General features: G+C 52.5%; 1 protein-coding gene across 1 annotated transcript; it reads right to left on the reverse strand.

Annotated features, from left to right (window-relative positions):
• Positions 1–652: 652 nt before the first annotated feature.
• On the reverse strand, positions 653–18,586 carry HCCS (holocytochrome c synthase). Its single transcript, XM_078885531.1, has 8 exons — positions 18,348–18,586; positions 16,218–16,314; positions 9,879–10,216; positions 9,045–9,193; positions 8,590–8,709; positions 6,906–6,992; positions 5,855–6,063; positions 653–717 (listed from the first exon to the last, which is right to left on the reverse strand). Exons 2-8 carry the CDS (start codon positions 16,276–16,278, stop codon positions 653–655), a joined length of 1,029 nt encoding a protein of 342 aa, XP_078741657.1. The 5' UTR covers positions 16,279–16,314; positions 18,348–18,586.
• Positions 18,587–20,224: the final 1,638 nt, after the last annotated feature.

Genomic DNA, 20,224 nt, shown 5'->3' on the forward strand with positions numbered 1-20,224 from the left:
CCACACCAGAGACAGCTTTCCTTAGAGCCTAGTCTCACTTGGTGTTGGACCAGATGACGCCAAAAGGCGCACAACTCAAAGACAACGCACCATCAGAGTTTGAGAGCTCGGGGTCAAGCATTTACACCATTGGAACCTCATTTGCCAGTAGCAAAGGTGTCAGTTTTGTTGCCAGATAGAAGGGTATTCGAAAAGTCCTATTAGTTTCTGATTGGAATTTTTTTTTATTTTTTGCTAGAACTTTATTTAGTTAACTTAACAACAGTTATACGTTTCGATTTAAAGCTTTCGTGACTGCAGGGATTCATCTTCTTGGTTCTTTCGGTAAAGTCACGTAGAAGGGAAGTAATAAAATAATAAAAAAAATATTTTTTTTATGTTTTATTTTTATTATTTTATTACTTCCCTTCTACGTGACTTTACCGAAAGAACCAAGAAGATGAACAGTTATACGTTCGATTGTTCTAGTTCAATTAAAACATTTCAACAAATACACGTTGAAAGCGATTCGTATCTTTTACGTTGTCATCCTTTGCATTGGAACGCATGGAGTGGTTAAACTGTTGATGGTATCACGTGCTTTTTAAATCTGTGACACGGTCAATATTGACGTTTAAAACATGTTAATCGCAAATCAAATCGCAGGTATCTGTCAGAAATTATCGCGGTGAGACTTTTTTTCCCCAAAATCTTTACAGGCGAAGTGAACTCGGAGCCCTGATGTGACATCACAAAGATAAAGCTCCCCCGTGTAGCCTCCAGCGAGAGGATGTAGGGGCAAGTGCTGTTACCCACCCACACACTCATCCACTCACTCATCCACTCACTCACTCACACACTCACTCACTCACCCACTCAGTCATCCGCTCACTCACTCACCCACTCATCCACTCACTCACTCATCCACTCACCCACCCACTCACTCACCCTCCCACTCACTCACTCACTCACCCACCCACCCACTCATCCACCCACCCACTCACCCATTCACTCACTCACCCACTCACTCACTCACCACTCACTCACACACTCACCCACCCACTCACTCATCCACTCACTCACTCACTCACCCACTCACTCACCCACTCACTCACCCACTCACTCACCCTCCCACTCACTCACTCACTCACCCACCCACCCACTCATCCACCCACCCACTCACCCATTCACTCACTCACCCACCCACTCAATCACTCACCCACTCACTCACCCACTCACTCACCCACTCACTCACCCACACACTCACACTCACTGTGGCTGAGTGAGTGAGTAGGCAAGTGTGTGTGGGTAAGCTATTGAGTGGGTATGTGAGCGAGTGAACGAGTGGGTGGGTGAGTGAATGGGTGAGTGGGTGAGTGAGTGGGTGAGTGGGTGAGTGAGTGGGTGAGTGGATGGGTGAGTGGGTGAGTGAATGAGTGAGTGGGTGGGTGAACGAGTGAGTGGGTGGGTGAACGAGTGGGTGGGTGAGTGAATGAGTGAGTGGGTGAGTGGGTGAGTGAGTGGGTGAGTGAATGGGTGAGTGGGTGAGTGAATGAGTGAGTGGGTGGGTGAACGAGTGGGTGGGTGAGTGAATGAGTGAGTGGGTGAGTGGGTGAGTGAATGGGTGAGTGGGTGAGTGAATGGGTGAGTGGGTGGGTGAACGAGTGGGTGGGTGAACGAGTGAGTGGGTGGGTGAGTGAATGAGTGGGTGGGTGAGTGAATGAGTGGGTGGATGAGTGAATGAGTGAGTGAACGACTGAGTAGGTGAGCTGGTGGGTGGGTGAGGTTGTGGTTGAGGTGGTTGAGGTGGTGGTTGTGGTCCACCTTTCCCACCGTCTCTCCCGATGCTCCCACAGCGAGCTAACCCAACTTATCTCCTGTGTGTGTGTGCTCACGGCCTGATAAGACAAATAACTCGCTCACCACCCACCCCATCTCTATCCCCCTATCTCGCTCTCTATCCCCCTATCTCGCTCTCTCTTTTTTTGTTATGCTTTCGTTTTTTTCTCTTTTCTAATTTTATTTTAACTTTTTTTTTCTTTTTCATTATTTTTCTTTATCTTTATTTTTTTCGTTTTTTTCTTATTTTTTTATTTTCATCTTTTTTTTCTTTTATATTTTTTCCCTCTCTCTCGCTCTCTCTTTTTTTTATTATCTTTGGTTTCTTTTTGTCTTTACTTTTTTATTTTTCATTTTCATTTTCTTAGATTTTTTTTCTTTCTCTTTATTTTTTCCGTTTTTTCTTTAATCTGTTTATTTATTTTCTTTATTTATTTATTTTTCTTTGTTATTTCTTTTTACATTTATATATATTTTTTTCCCTGTCTCTCTCTCCCTATCTCTCGGTCTCTCCCTATTGATTTATTTTACTTTCGTTCATCATTTCGTGTTTTTTTTTTCAATGATTTGCTTTGTGTGCCCCCCCTCCCCCCCCCCGTTTAAATGAAATATTTCAAGCTCGTACCCCCCCCCCCCCTCTCTATCCCCTCTCTCTCTATCCCCTCTCTCTATCCCCTCTCTCTCTATCCCCTCTCTCTATCCCCTCTCTCTATCCCCTCTCTCTCTATCCCCTCTCTCTCTATCCCCTCTCTCCCTCCCCCTATCTCACTCCCCATCTCGCTCTCTATCTCACCGTATCTCCATCTTTTGCACAGCGGCGAGCCGAGATGGGGTTGATGATTAACGCAGTACGACAAACACCACCACCACGTTCTGTTTGGTTTCTTTATTTGAGTTTTTAAAGTTTTTAATTCCGATCGCAACTACAGCAAAGTTGCTGTGTGGATGGGTGAGTGGGTGGGTGAGTGGGTGAGTGGGTGGGTGAGTGGGTGGGTGAGTGGGTGGGTGGGTGAGTGGGTGGGTGGGTGGGTGGGTGGGTGAGTGGGTGGGTGAGTGGGTGAGTGGGTGAGTGGGTGAGAGGGTGGGTGAGTGAGTGGGTGAGTGGGTGAATGGGTGGCTGAGTGAGTGAGTGAGTGGGTGAGTGGGTGAGTGAATTGGTGGGTGAATGGGTGGGTTGGTGAGTGGGTGGGTGAGTGGGTGGGTGAGTGGGTGGGAGAGTGAGCAAGTGAGTGGGTGAGTGGGTGGGTGGGTGAGTGAGTGGGTGAGTGGGTGAGTGAGTGGGTGAGTAAGTGGGTGAGTGGGTGAGTGAGTGAGTGGGTGAGTGAGTGGGTGAGTGGGTGGGTGGGTGAGTGAGAGGGTGGGTGAGTGAGTGGGTGAGTGAGAGGGTGGGTGGGTGAGAGGGTGGGTGGGTGAGAGGGTGGGTGGGTGAGAGGGTGGATGAGTGAGTGGGTGAGAGGGTGGGTGAGTGGGTGGGTGAGTGGGTGGGAGAGTGAGTATAACAGCGCTGCTGTTATGTAAGCATGAACCTCACTCACACAGAGACCCACAGACTCACCACACAGAGACCCACAGACTCACCACACAGACTCACTCACACAGAGACCCACAGACTCACTCACACAGAGACCCACAGACTCACCACACAGAGACCCACAGACTCACCACATAGAGACCCACAGACTCACCACACAGAGATCCATAGACTCACCACACAAAGACCCACAGACTCACCACACAGAGACCCACAGACTCACCACACAGAGACCCACAGACTCACCACACAGAGACCCACAGACTCACTCACACAGAGACCCACAGACTCACCACACAGAGATCCATAGACTCACCACACAAAGACCCACAGACTCACCACACAGAGACCCACAGACTCACACAGAGACCCACAGACTCACTCACACAGAGACCCACAGACTCACCACACAGAGACCCACAGACTCACAACACAGAGACCCACAGACTCACCACCACCACACTCACCACTCACACAGAGACCCACAGAGACCCACAAACTCCCATAGAGACCCACAGACTCACTCACACAGAGACCCATAGACTCATCACTCACACAGAGATCCACAGACTCACCACCAATACATAGAGACCCACAGACTCACACAGAGACCCACAGACTCACCACACAGAGACCCACAGACTCACTCACACAGAGACCCATAGACTCATCACTCACACAGAAACCCACAGACTCACCACCACTACATAGAGACCCACAGACTCACACAGAGACCCACAGACTCCAATAGAGACCCACAGACTCACCACACAGAGACCCGTAGACTCATCACACAGAGACCCACAGACTCATCACACAGAGACCCACAGACTCATCACACAGAGACCCACAAACTCCCATAGAGACCCACAGACTCACTCACACAGAGACCCACAGACTCACTCACACAGAGACCCACAGACTCACTCACACAGAGACCCACAGACGCACACAGAGACCCACAGACTCACACAGAGACCCACAGACTCACCACACAGAGACCCACAGACTCACCACACAGAGACCCACAGACTCCCATAGAGACACGGATGGTGCCCCTCCAATCCCCCCTCTCTTATCTCTCTGTCGCTGTGTTTGTTCAGAGATGTCACTCCGCTCTGTGTCTCTCTGTCTGCTGACTCATGAGCTCAATAGCTGTGACTCAGCAAGCTGACTGAATGATTGAATGGATGGGTGGGTGAGTGAGTGAGTGAGTGGGTGAGTGGGTGAGTGGGTGAGTGGGTGGGTGGGTGAGTGGGTGAGTGGGTGAGTGAGTGGGTGAGTGGGTGAGTGGGTGAGTGGGTGGGTGGGTGGGTGGGTGAGTGGGTGAGTGAGTGGGTGAGTGGGTGAGTGGGTGAGTGAGTGGGTGAGTGGGTGAGTGGGTGAGTGAGTGGGTGAGTGGGTGAGTGGGTGGGTGGGTGGGTGGGTGGGTGGGTGAGTGGGTGGGTGGGTGGGTGCGTGAGTGAGTGGGTGAGTGGATGAGTGGGTGAATGGGTGAGTGGGTGGGTGGGTGGGTGAGTGGGTGGGTGGGTGGGTGAGTGGGTGAGTGGGTGAGTGGGTGGGTGGGTGAGTGAGTGAGTGGGTGAGTGGGTGGGTAGGTGAGTGGGTGGGTGGGTGGGTGAGTGAGTGGGTGAGTGAGTGGGTGAGTGGGTGAGTGGGTGGGTGGGTGGGTGAGTGAGTGAGTGGGTGAGTGGGTGAGTGAATGGGTGGGTGAGTGAGTGAGTGGGTGAGTGAGTGGGTGGGTGGGTGAGTAAGTGAGTGGGTGAGTGGGTGGGTGGGTGGGTGGGTGAGTGGGTGGGTCGGTGAGTGGGTGGGTGGGTAAGTGAGTGGGTGGGTGAGTGGGTGGGTGGGTGAGTGAGTGGGTGGGTGAGTGAGTGGGTGGGTGAGTGGGCGGGTGGGTGAGTGGGTGGGTGAGTGGGTGGGTGGGTGAGTGAGTTAGTGGGTGGGTGGGTGAGTAGGTGAGTAGGTGATGAGTAGGTGAGTGAGTAGGTGAGTGTATAGGTGAGTGTATAGGTGAGTAGGTGAGTGAGTGGGTGGGTGAGTGAGTGGGTGGGTGAGTGGGTGAGTGAGTAGGTTATGAGTAGGTGAGTGTATAGGTGAGTAGGTCAGTGAGTAGGTGAGTGGGTGAGTGACTGACTGAGTGACTGACTGAGTGACTGAGTGAGTGACTGACTGAGCGAGCGAGTGGCTGAGCGAGTGACTGACTGACTGAGCGCGTGAGTGAGTGACTGAGTGAGTGGCTGAGTGACCGACTGACTGACTGACTGAGTGAGCGAGTGACTGACTGAGTGAGTGGCTGAGTGACTGACTGACTGACTGAGTGACTGACTGAGTGAGTGACTGAGTGAGTGGCTGACTGACTGACTGAGTGAGTGACTGAGTGAGTGGCTGACTGACTGAGCGACTGACTGACTCAGCGAGCGAGCGAATAACTCCCGCTCTAGCGAGCTTTACCACCACCCCCCTCACCACCCCCCTCACCACCCCCCTCACCACCCCCCTCACCACCCCGCTGGTAGCGCCACCGCCACACGGCGACCCTTGACCTGTCCCAGGCAGCCTGCATCGAGTCCAGGGCGGGCCGAACGTCGAGTGTGGAGAAACGCACGGAGCCCGAATCCACGGCGCCCACGTCGTAGTAGTCAATGACGTAGCGAACCTCGCGACCACAGCGGTCCACCACCCAGTCGTGGCGGTCAAACGGGAGTTCGTAGCTGGTGGGGGGGGGGGTGGGTGGGTTGGTTAGTGGGTTGCAGAGAAGGAGGGTGGGTGGGTGGGTGGGTGAATGGGTGGGTGAGTGAGTGAGTGGGTGGGTGGGTGGGTGGGTGGGTGGGTGGGTGGGTGGGTGAGTGAGTGGGTGAGTGGGTGGGTGGGTGGGTTGGTTAGTGGGTGGGTTGGAGAGAAGGTGAGTGAGTGGGTGGGTTGGTTAGTGGGTGAGTGAGTGAGTGGGTTAGTGGGTGGGTGGGTGAGTGGGTGGGTGAGTGAGTGAGTGGGTTAGTGGGTGGGTGGGTGAGTGGGTGGGTTGGTGAGTGGGTGAGTGAGTGAGTGAGTGGGTGGGTGGGTGGGTGGGTGAGTGGGTGGGTGGGTGGGTGAGTGAGTAAGTGAGTGAGTGAGTGGGTGGGTGGGTGGGTTAGTGGGTTGCAGAGAAGGTGGGTAGGTGGGTGAATGGGTGGGTGAGTGAGTGGGTGGGTAGGTGAGTGGGTGGGTGGGTGGGTGAGTGAGTGGGTGGGTGGGTGAGTGGGTGGGTGAGTGGGTGGGTGGGTGAGTGGGTGGGTGGGTGAGTGGGTGGGTGGGTGGGTGAGTGAGTGAGTGAGTAAGTGAGTGAGTGAGTGGGTGGGTGGGTGGGTGGGTGGGTGGGTGGGTGGGTGAGTGAGTGAGTGAGTGGGTGAGTGGGTGGGTGAGTGGGTGGGTGGGTGGGTGAGTGGGTGGGTGGGTGAGTGGGTGAGTGAGTGAGTTGGTGAGTGGGTGGGTGAGTTGGTGAGTGAGTTGGTGAGTGAGTTGGTGAGTGAGTTGGTGAGTGAGTTGGTGAGTGAGTGGTGAGTGAGTTGGTGAGTACCCCAGCCAGTGACGTATCCGTGCGCGTGGTGAGTATTCCTTTGCCTTGCCACCAAAGCGAACCAAAGTGGGTCCACACGGACACTCCCTGTGACACACACACACAGACACACACAGACACACACACACAGACACACCCACAGACACACACACACACACAGACACACACACACACAGACACACACACACAGACACACACACAGACACACACAGACACACACACAGACACACACACAGACACACACAGACACACACAGACACACACACAGACACACACACAGACACACACAGACACACACACACAGACACACACACAGACACACACAGACACACACACAGACACACACACAGACACACACAGACACACACACCCACAGACACACACACACACAGACACACACACACAGACACACACACAGACACACACACACACACAGACACACACACAGACACACACAGACACACACACAGACACACACACACAGACACACACACAGACACAAACACACAGACACACACACACAGACACACACACACACACAGACACACACACACAGTGACACACACACACACAGACACACACACAGACACTCAGTGAGTCACTCAGTCACTCACTCAGTCACTCACTCAGTCACTCACTCAGTGAGTCACTCACCCAGTCACTCACTCACTCAGTCACTCACTCCCTGTGACACACAGACACTCACTCAGTCAGTCAGTCAGACACTCAGTCACTCACCCTCTCAGTCAGTCAGTCACTCAGTCACTCACCCACTCACTCAGTCACTCAGTCAGTCAGTCAGTCACTCAGTCAGTCAGTCACTCACCTACTCACTCAGTCAGTCAGTCACTCAGTCACTCACCCACTCACTCAGTCAGTCAGTCAGTCAGTGAGTCAGTCACTCAGTCAGTCACTCAGTCACTCACTCACTCAGTCACTCAGTCAGTCAGTGAGTCAGTCAGTCACTCAGTCAGTCACTCAGTCACTCACTCAGTCACTCAGTCAGTCACTCAGTCAGTCACTCACTCAGTCACTCAGTCACTCACTCACTCAGTCACTCAGTCAGTCAGTGAGTCAGTCAGTCACTCAGTCAGTCACTCAGTCACTCACTCAGTCAGTCACTCAGTCAGTCACTCAGTCAGTCACTCACTCAGTCACTCAGTCACTGATCGTAGTGAGTGACTGAGTGAGTGACTGAGTAAGTGATTAAGTGAGTGAGTGACTGAGTGACTGAGTGAGTGACTGAGTGAGTGACTAACTGTGTGACTGAGTGAGTGACTGACTGACTGACTGAGTGACTGACTGAGTGAGTGACTGACTGACTGAGTGACTGACTGAGTGACTGACTGAGTGAGTGACTGAGTGAGTGAGTGACTGAGTGAGTGACTGACTGACTGAATGACTAACTGACTGACTGAGTGACTGACTGAGTGAGTGACTGACTGAGTGACTGACTGAGTGAGTGACTGAGTGAGTGACTGACTGACTGAGTGACTGACTGAGTGAGTGACTGAGTGAGTGAGTGACTGACTGAGTGAGTGACTGAGTGACTGACTAACTGACTGACTGACTGAGTGAGTGATTGAGTGACTGACTGAGTGACTGAGTGACTGACTAACTGACTGACTGAGTGAGTGACTGACTAACTGACTGACTGACTAAGTGACTGACTGACTGATCGTACTTGATGTGCAGGGCCTCCCACTTGAGTATCTCGAGCCAGGCCTGCTCATTGGTCGTGTTGTGGATGCGGATGATGTTGGTCATGTCGCCCGGGTCTAGGTCGTCATCCTTCCAGCGCCACCTACAACAACAACAACATCAACAACATCAACAACATCAACAACACACAGAGACACACAGAGACACACAGAGACACACAGAGACACACAGAGACACACAGAGAGACACACAGAGACACACAGAGACACACACAGAGACACACAGAGACACACACAGAGACTCACAGAGACACACACAGAGACACACACACAGACACACACAGACACACACACACACACAGACACACACACAGACACACACACACACACACAGACACACACAGTGACACACAGACACACACAGACAGACACACACACACAAAGACACACACACACACACAGACACACACAGACACACCCTTTGCGCAGCATGGCGTTCCAGAACATCTGCTCGGAGGGGTAGACCCAGTTGGCGCTGCTACCGGCTCGAGGAATCGTAGATTCTTCCCTCAACGTGGGCAGTGGGAACGGCTGGTCCGGTGCCGGTAGCTGATTCGGTGGTGGCATCTGGGTGGGTGGGAGGGTGAGTGGGAGGGTGGGTGGGTGGGTGGGAGGGTGGGTGGGTGGGTGGGTGGGGGGGTGGGTGGGTGAGTGAGTGGGTGGGTGGGTGAGTGAGTGGGTGAGTGGGTGGGAGAGTGGGTGAGTGGGTGGGTGAGAGGGAGAGTGAGTGGGTGGGTGAGTGGGTGGGTGAGTGGGTGGGTGAGTGGGTGGGTGGGTGAGTGGGTGGGTGAGTGGGTGGGTGAGTGAGTGGGTGGGTGGGTGAGTGGGTGGGTAAGTGAATGAGCGGGTGGGTGGGTGAGTGGGTGAGTGGTTGTGTTTATAACATAATTTTATGTAGATATCCACATTTAATATTTTTCTTCCGCAACTTTATTAAAAATGCAATATTTCATATCTCAAGAACCTGATGTGATAGACAAAAACTGATGCCAGATTTGGAATCAGCACCACAAAATTACCTTCAAACCGTTGGAATACCTTATGCCAGAAACAGTGTGTTGACCAGTGTTGTCATGGTGTGTTTTTTTTTGGTTTGCATTGTGCTTAATGCAGTTACGGCGGCGGCGGCGGCGGCGGCGGCAGCAGCAGCAGCAGCAGCAACGTGTGATGACAAGAAGTTGTCCATCGTCAACAAACCAGCGGCGTTGAGAAGTCACAAAACAACAACAACAACAACAGAATGTCACCTCACCATGTTACTGGGGTCAACTCCATCCACAAGTTGAGTCCCAACGAAGCTGTAGGCCCCATCCTGGTGGGCGGGGCCAGGCTGGGCCACGGAGCCCGCTGATTGGCTCATGGGGCAGCCGGAGGGAGGGGCCACGGGGGTGGTGGAGGCTGATTGGCTCATTGGGCAGCCGGAGGGAGGGGCCACAGGGGTGGTGGAGGCTGCTGATTGGCTCATGGGGCAGCCGGAGGGAGGGGCCACGGGGAAGGTGGCTGCTGATTGGCTCATGGGGCAGCCGGAGGGAGGGGCTACGGGGGAGGTGGCTGCTGATTGGCTCATTGGGCAGCCGGAGGGAGGAGCCACTGTGGGGTTCAAGGGGAGGGGCCAGGAAAAGGGGGTAGGGGAAAGTAATTCATAGAGTTAGCACAGAGACACATAGACTCATCACCACTACACAGAGACACATAGACTCACACAGAGACACATAGACTCATCACCACCACACAGAGACACATAGACTCATCACACAGAGACACATAGACTCACATAGAGACACATAGACTCATTACCACTACACAGAGACCCATAGACTCATCACCACTACACAGAGACACATAGACTCACATAGAGACACATAGACTCATCACCACTACACAGAGACACATAGACTCATCACACAGAGACACATAGACTCATCACCACTACACAGAGACACATAGACTCACATAGAGACACATAGACTCATCACCACTACACAGAGACACATAGACTCACATAGAGACACATAGACTCATTACCACTACACAGAGACCCATAGACTCATCACCACTACACAGAGACACATAGACTCACATAGAGACACATAGACTCATCACCACTACACAGAGACACATAGACTCATCACACAGAGACACATAGACTCATCACCACTACACAGAGACACATAGACTCATCACACAGAGACACATAGACTCATCACCACTACACAGAGACACATAGACTCACATAGAGACACATAGACTCATCACCACTACACAGAGACACATAGACTCACATAGAGACCCATAGACTCATCACCACTACACAGAGACACATAGACTCACATAGAGACACATAGACTCATCACCACTACACAGAGACACATAGACTCATCACACAGAGACACATAGACTCATCACCACTACACAGAGACACATAGACTCATCACACAGAGACACATAGACTCATCACCACTACACAGAGACACATAGACTCACATAGAGACACATAGACTCATCACCACTACACAGAGACACATAGACTCACATAGAGACACATAGACTCATTACCACTACACAGAGACCCATAGACTCATCACCACTACACAGAGACACATAGACTCACATAGAGACACATAGACTCATCACCACTACACAGAGACACATAGACTCATCACACAGAGACACATAGACTCATCACCACTACACAGAGACACATAGACTCATCACACAGAGACACATAGACTCATCACCACTACACAGAGACACATAGACTCACATAGAGACACATAGACTCATCACCACTACACAGAGACACAGACTCACATAGAGACCCATAGACTCATCACCACTACACAGAGACACATAGACTCACATAGAGACACATAGACTCATCACCACTACACAGAGACACATAGACTCATCACACAGAGACACATAGACTCATCACCACTACACAGAGACACATAGACTCATCACACAGAGACACATAGACTCATCACCACTACACAGAGACACATAGACTCACATAGAGACACATAGACTCATCACCACTACACAGAGACACATAGACTCACATAGAGACACATAGACTCATTACCACTACACAGAGACCCATAGACTCATCACCACTACACAGAGACACATAGACTCACATAGAGACACATAGACTCATCACCACTACACAGAGACACATAGACTCACATAGAGACACATAGACTCATCACCACTACACAGAGACACATAGACTCATCACACAGAGACACATAGACTCATCACCACTACACAGAGACACATAGACTCATCACACAGAGACACATAGACTCATCACCACTACACAGAGACACATAGACTCACATAGAGACACATAGACTCATCACCACTACACAGAGACACATAGACTCACATAGAGACACATAGACTCATTACCACTACACAGAGACCCATAGACTCATCACCACTACACAGAGACACATAGACTCACATAGAGACACATAGACTCATCACCACTACACAGAGACACATAGACTCACACAGAGACACATAGACTCATCACCACCACACAGAGACCCATAGACTCATCACCACTACACAGAGACACATAGACTCACATAGAGACACATAGACTCATCACCACTACACAGAGACACATAGACTCACATAGAGACACATAGACTCATCACCACTACACAGAGACACATAGACTCATCACCACTACACAGAGACACATAGACTCACATAGAGACACATAGACTCATCACCACTACACAGAGACCCATAGACTCATCACCACTACACAGAGACACATAGACTCACACAGAGACACATAGACTCATCACCACTACACAGAGACACATAGACTCATCACCACTACACAGAGACACATAGACTCACATAGAGACACATAGACTCATCACCACTACACAGAGACACATAGACTCACATAGAGACACATAGACTCATCACCACTACACAGAGACACATAGACTCACATAGAGACACATAGACTCATCACCACTACACAGAGACACATAGACTCACATAGAGACACAGAGACTCATCACCACTACACACAGAGACACATAGACTCACATAGAGACACATAGACTCATCACCACTACACAGAGACACATAGACTCATCACCACTACACAGAGACACATAGACTCACATAGAGACACAGACTCATCACCACTACACAGAGACACATAGACTCATCACCACTACACAGAGACACATAGACTCACATAGAGACACATAGACTCATCACCACTACACAGAGACACATAGACTCATCACCACTACACAGAGACACATAGACTCACATAGAGACACATAGACTCATCACCACTACACAGAGACACATAGACTCACATAGAGACACATAGACTCATCACCACTACACAGAGACACATAGACTCACATAGAGACACATAGACTCATCACCACTACACACAGAGACACATAGACTCACACAGAGACACATAGACTCATCACCACTACACAGAGACACATAGACTCACATAGAGACACATAGACTCATCACCACTACACAGAGACACATAGACTCACATAGAGACACATAGACTCATCACCACTACACAGAGACACATAGACTCACATAGAGACACATAGACTCATCACCACTACACAGAGACACATAGACTCACATAGAGACACATAGACTCATCACCACTACACAGAGACACATAGACTCACATAGAGACACATAGACTCATCACCACTACACAGAGACACATAGACTCACATAGAGACCCATAGACTCATCACCACTACACAGAGACCCATAGACTCATCACCACTACACAGAGAGCCATAGACTCATCACCACTACACAGAGACACATAGACTCATCACCACTACACAGAGACACATAGACTCATCACCACTACACAGAGACACATAGACTCAGCACCACTACACACAGAGACACATAGACTCATCACCACTACACAGAGACCCATAGACTCATCACCACTACACACAGAGACACATAGACTCATCACCACTACACAGAGACACATAGACTCATCACCACTACACAGAGACACATAGACTCACATAGAGACACATAGACTCATCACCACACAGAGACACATAGACTCATCACCACTACACAGAGACACATAGACTCATCACCACTACACAGAGACACATAGACTCATCACCACTACACAGAGACACATAGACTCATCACCACACACACAGAGAGCCATAGACTCATCACCACTACACAGAGACACATAGACTCATCACCACTACAGAGACACATAGACTCATTACCACACAGAGAGCCATAGACTCAGCACACAGAGACACATAGACTCATCACCACTACACAGAGACCCATAGACTCACATAGAGACCCATAGACTCATCACCACACAGAGACCCATAGACTCATCACCACTGCACAGAGACCCATAGACTCACACAGAGACCCATAGACTCATCACCACACAGAGACCCATAGACTCATCACCACTACACAGAGACACATAGACTCATCACCACTACACAGAGACCCATAGACTCATCACCACTACACAGAGACACATAGACTCATCACCACACAGAGACCCATAGACTCATCACCACTACACAGAGACCCATAGACTCACACAGAGACCCATAGACTCATCACCACACAGAGACCCATAGACTCATCACCACTGCACAGAGACCCATAGACTCACACAGAGACCCATAGACTCATCACCACACAGAGACCCATAGACTCATCACCACTACACAGAGACACATAGACTCACACAGAGACCCATAGACTCATCACCACACAGAGACCCATAGACTCATCACCACACAGAGACCCATAGACTCATCACCACACAGAGACCCATAGACTCATCACCACTACACAGAGACCCATAGACTCATCACCACTACACAGAGACCCATATACTCATCACCACTACACAGAGACACATAGACTCATCACCACTACACAGAGACACATAGACTCATCACCACTACACAGAGAGCCATAGACTCACACAGAAAGCCAAAGACTCACCACCACACAGAGACCTACAGACTCACATAGAGAACCATAGACTCACATAGAGAGCCATAGACTCATCACCACTACACAGAGACCCATAGACTCACCACCACCACACAGAGACCCACAGACTCACCACACAGAGACCCACAGACTCACCACCACCACACAGAGACCCACAGACTACCATAGAGACCCACAGACTCACCACACAGAGACCCACAGTCTCACCACACAGAGACCCACAGACTCACCACACAGAGACCCACAGACTCACCACACAGAGACCCAGACTCACCACTACACAGAAACCCACAGACTCACCACACAGAGACCCACAGACGCATCACCACACACAGAGACCCACAGACTACCATAGAGACCCACAGACTCACCACACAGAGACCCACAGACTCACCACACAGAGACCCACAGACTCACCACCAGACAGAGACTCATCACCACCACACAGAGACCCACAGACTCACCACACAGAGACCCACAGACTCACCACACAGAGACCCACAGACTCACCACACAGAGACCCACAGACTCACCACACAGAGACCCAGACTCACCACTACACAGAAACCCACAGACTCACCACACAGAGACCCACAGACGCATCACCACACACAGAGACCCACAGACTACCATAGAGACCCACAGACTCACCACACAGAGACCCACAGACTCACCACACAGAGACCCACAGACTCACCACCAGACAGAGACTCATCACCACCACACAGAGACCCACAGACTCACCACACAGAGACCCACAGACTCACCACACAGAGACCCACAGACTCACCACAGAGACCCACAGACACACCACACAGAGACCCACAGACTCACACAGAGACCCACAGACTCACTACACAGAGACCCACAGAGTCACCACAAGGAGACTCACAGACTCACCACACAGAGACCCACAGACTCACCACACAGAGACCCACATACTCACCACACAGAGACCCACAGACTCACCACACAGAGACTCATCACCACCACACAGAGACCCACAGACTCACCACACAGAGACCCACATACTCACCACACAGAGACTCATCATCACCACACAGAGACCCACAGACTCACCACACAGAGACCCACAGACTCATACAGAGACCCACAGACTTACTACACAGAGACCCACAGAGTCACCACAAGGAGACTCACAGACTCACCACACAGAGACCCACAGACTCACCACACAGAGACCCACATACTCACCACACAGAGACTCATCACCACCACACAGAGACCCACAGACTCACCACACAGAGACCCACAGACTCACCACACAGAGACTCATCACCACCACACAGAGACCCACAGACTCACCACACAGAGACCCACAGACTCACCACACAGAGACTCATCACCACCACACAGAGACCCACAGACTCACCACACAGAGACCCACAGACTCACCACCACCACACAGAGACCCACAGACTCACCACACAGAGACCCACAGACTCACCACACAGAGACCCACAGACTCACCACACAGAGACCCACACACAATCAGGTAGTGGATAAATGATGCGCTCACCGCTGTGATGTGGCGTGTGGATGGGATCGCTGGAAGTCGGAGCTGACGTGGAAGCCCCCATGGTTCGGGAGAGTGAGTTGGACTCCAGACACAGACACTGCTCAACACAGAGAGGGTGGAGGGGTGGGTGGGTGAGTGGGTGAGTGAGTGGGTGAGTGAGTGGGTGAGTGAGTGGGTGGGTGAGTGAGTGGGTGGGTGAGTGGGTGAGTGAGTGGGTGGGTGAGTGGGTGGGTGAGTGGGTGGGTGAGTGGGTGGGTGAGTGGGTGGGTGAGTGGGTGGGTGGGTGAGTGAGTGGGTGGGTTAGTGGGTGAGTGGGTGGGTGAGTGGGTGGGTGGGTGAGTGGGTGGGTGGGTGGGTGGAGGGGTGGGTGGGTGGGTGAGTGGGTGGGTGAGTGGGTGGGTGAGTGGGTGGGTGGGTGGGTGAGTGGGTGGGTGGGTTAGTGGGTGAGTGGGTGGGTGAGTGAGTGGGTGGGTGAGTGGGTGGGTGGGTGAGTGGGTGGGTGGGTGGGTGAGTGGGTGAGTGGGTGAGTGGGTGGGTGGGTGAGTGGGTGGGTGAGTGGGTGGGTGGGTGAGTGGGTGGGTGAGTGGGTGGGTTAGTGGGTGAGTGGGTGGGTGGGTGAGTGGGTGGGTGGGTGAGTGGGTGGGTTAGTGGGTGAGTGGGTGGGTGAGTGAGTGAGTGAGTGGGTGGGTGAGTGGGTGGGTGGGTGAGTGTGTAGTGAGTGAGTGAGTGGGTGGGTGGGTGAGTGGGTGGGTGGGTGGGTGGGTGGGTGGGTGAGTGGGTGGGTGAGTGGGTGGGTGAGTGGGTGGGTGAGTGGGTGGGTGGGTGAGTGGGTGAGTGTGTAGTGAGTGAGTGAGTGGGTGGGTGGGTGGGTGGGTGGGTGAGTGGGTGAGCAAGTTAGACTCCAGGCACAGATAATGCTCAACACGGAGGGGGTAGGTGGGTGAGTGAGTGAGTGAGTGACAAAGTGAGTGATTGGGTGAGTGGGTGGGTGAGTGTGTGGGTGAGTAAGTGAGTAAGTGACAGAGTGAGTGAGTGGATGAGTAAGTGAGTGACTGACTGACCGAGTGACTGACTGACTGAGTGAGTCCACACGTGGCCATCAACGTCTCAAGGTCGCCAAGAGCGCGCCTCGGGATGCATCACAACACGACCTCAACTCGCCGCTATTGCCGCTGTCAGCCTCGCCTAGAGGGTGACTGAGTGTGTGTGTGGGTGAGTGAGTGAGTGAGTGGGTGAGTGAATGATTGAGTGAGTGACTGGGTGGGTGACTGAACACGTGGGTGACTGAACAAGTGGGTGAGTGAGTGGGTGGGTGAGTGAATGACTGAGTGAGTGGGTGGGTGAGTGGGTCGGTGAGTCGGTGGGTGAATGAGTGAGTGACTGGGTTGGTAATTGAATGAGTGGGTGAGCGAGTGGGTGAGTGAATGACTGAGTGAGTGGGTAAGTGAGTGACTGGGTGGGTGACTGAACGAGTGGGTGAGTGAGTGGGTGAGTGAATGACTGTGTGAGTGGGTGAGTGAATGACTCAGTGGGTGAGTGAGTGGGTGGGTGAGTGACTGGGTGGGTGACTGAATGAGTGGGTGAGCGAGTGGGTGAGTGAATGACTGTGTGAGTGGGTGAGTGAATGACTCAGTGGGTGAGTGAGTGGGTGGGTGAGTGACTGGGTGGGTGACTGAATGAGTGGGTGAGCGAGTGGGTGAGTGAATGACTGTGTGAGTGGGTGAGTGAGTGGGTGAGTGACAAAGTGAGTGCGTAGGTGAGCGAGTGGGTGAATGAGTGACTGAGTGGGTGACTGAGTGGGTGAGTGAGTGGGTGAGTGAGTGGGTGAGTGAGTGGGTGAGTGACTGAGTGAGTGGGTGGGTGAGTGGGTGAGTGAGTGAATGACTGAGTGAGCGAGTGGGTGAGTGAATGACTGAGTGGGTGAGTGAGTGCGTGGGTGAGTGAGTGACTGGGTGGGTGAGTGACTGGGTGGGTGAGTGACTGACTGAGTGGGTGACTGACTAACCGAGTGACTGACTAACCGAGTGACTGACCGAGTGACTGACCGAGTGTCATCCACGCATCTCCATCAACGTCTCAAGGTCGCCTACTGCGGGCCTAGCGAAGCATCACAACACGGCCTCGACTCACCGCTACTGCCGCCGTGTAGAGCGCGAGGAGACGGGGAGGGAGATGGAAACGACGGGAAATAGTCAAACCTCCCGCGCGAAATTCGCTTCCTCGGGGAATTTTATAAAATGAAAGAAATAAGAAATACAAAATGTTTTTGAATTTAACAAAAAAAATGTGGGTAACACTCCGCTCGGCTCGTGACACCCACGGAAATCTGCTCGACGGCAGCCTGCCGTAAAGGAAGTAAAACAACAAAACAGCTGGAGCGGCTGCGGCCAAACCGGAAGTGTCGTAAAACGTGAGACTCCGCCCCACGCTTGGCGCCCCGCCCCCTTTATAGCCACGCCCACTTCCCCACCCTCCCCACCCAGTCCCACCCTCCCCACCCTCCCCACCCAGCCCACCCTTCCCCACCCAGCCCCTCCCCACCCTCCCCACCCTCCCCACCCAGCCCCTCCCCACCCTCCCCACCTGTGCCCCCTGCTGTGCCAACCACCACACAGACACCCATAGACTCACCACCACCACCACACACACACATAGACACACACACATAGACACACACAGACACAACAACAACCGCCATTCGCCACTAAGTGGCGGTGACGTCACCACGACGCTTGTGCCAGGCCAAGTGCACCTTGAGGCTGCCACGTGAAGTGTCGAACGCCCGCTGGCAGGAGGTCACGGGGCAGACCGAGATGACCGAGATGACCGGCTGATGCACCACCTGTGCCCCCTACTGTTGTTTTCATTGACATGCCATCGCAATTTTAATTTTACAAAAACCATTGTCTATAGCAACACATTTGGGGGGAGGGGGAGGGGGGGACATTTTGGCCTTGCGATGCACCGATTGGACCACACCTGAGACCGCTTTCTTTTGAGCCTCTTCTCAAAGCGGTGTGAGACCAACTTCGTCTGTCACGAACGCTCCAATTCCCGTCGTGTTCATGCAGGGGGCGCTGCAAACCTCCTAACAGCACTTGCCCTTACAGCCCTGCTAGAGGCTACCTGGGGAGCTTTGTCTGTGTCTCAGCACTTGCCCCTAGAGCCCTGCTAGAGGCTACCTGGGGGAGCTTTGTCTGTGTGACAGCACTTGCCCCTAGAGCCCTGCTAGAGGCTACCTGGGGGAGCTTTGTCTGAGTGACAGCACTTGCCCCTAGAGCCCTGCTAGAGGCTACCTGGGGGAGCTTTGTCTGAGTGACAGCACTTGCCCCTAGAGCCCTGCTAGAGGCTACCTGGTGGAGCTTTGTCTGTGTGACAGCACTTGCCCCTAGAGCCCTGCTAGAGGCTTCCTGGTGGAGCTTTGTCTGTGTGACAGCACTTGCCCCTACAACCTGCTAGAGGCTACCTGGGGGAGCTTTGTCTGAGTGACAGCACTTGCCCCTAGAGCCCTGCTAGAGGCTACCTGGGGGAGCTTTGTCTGAGTGACAGCACTTGCCCCTAGAGCCCTGCTAGAGGCTACCTGGGGGAGCTTTGTCTGTGTGACAGCACTTGCCCCTACTGCCCTGCTAGAGGCTACCTGGAGGAGCTTTGTCTGAGTGACAGCACTTGCCCCTAGAGCCCTGCTAGAGGCTACCTGGGATAGCTTTGTTTGTGTGACAGCACTTGCCCCTACTGCCCTGCTAGAGGCTACCTGGAGGAGCTTTGTCTGAGTGACAGCACTTGCCCCTAGAACCCTGCTAGAGGCTACCTGGTGGAGCTTTGTCTGTGTGACAGCACTTGCCCCTACAACCTGTTAGAGGCTACCTGGGATAGCTTTGTCTGTGCTGATACTCGCTACTAACAGCACTTTCCCCTACAGTCTGTCACGTGACCTCCTCCTCATGCACCTAGCCTGGTACAGCAGTACAACCCATGGCACCTGCTGGGTCTGTCCCGTGACCTCCTCC

This window comes from Lampetra fluviatilis, unplaced genomic scaffold (genome assembly GCF_964198595.1).
Source record: "Lampetra fluviatilis unplaced genomic scaffold, kcLamFluv1.1 SCAFFOLD_272, whole genome shotgun sequence".
Lineage (NCBI taxonomy): Eukaryota > Metazoa > Chordata > Hyperoartia > Petromyzontiformes > Petromyzontidae > Lampetra > Lampetra fluviatilis.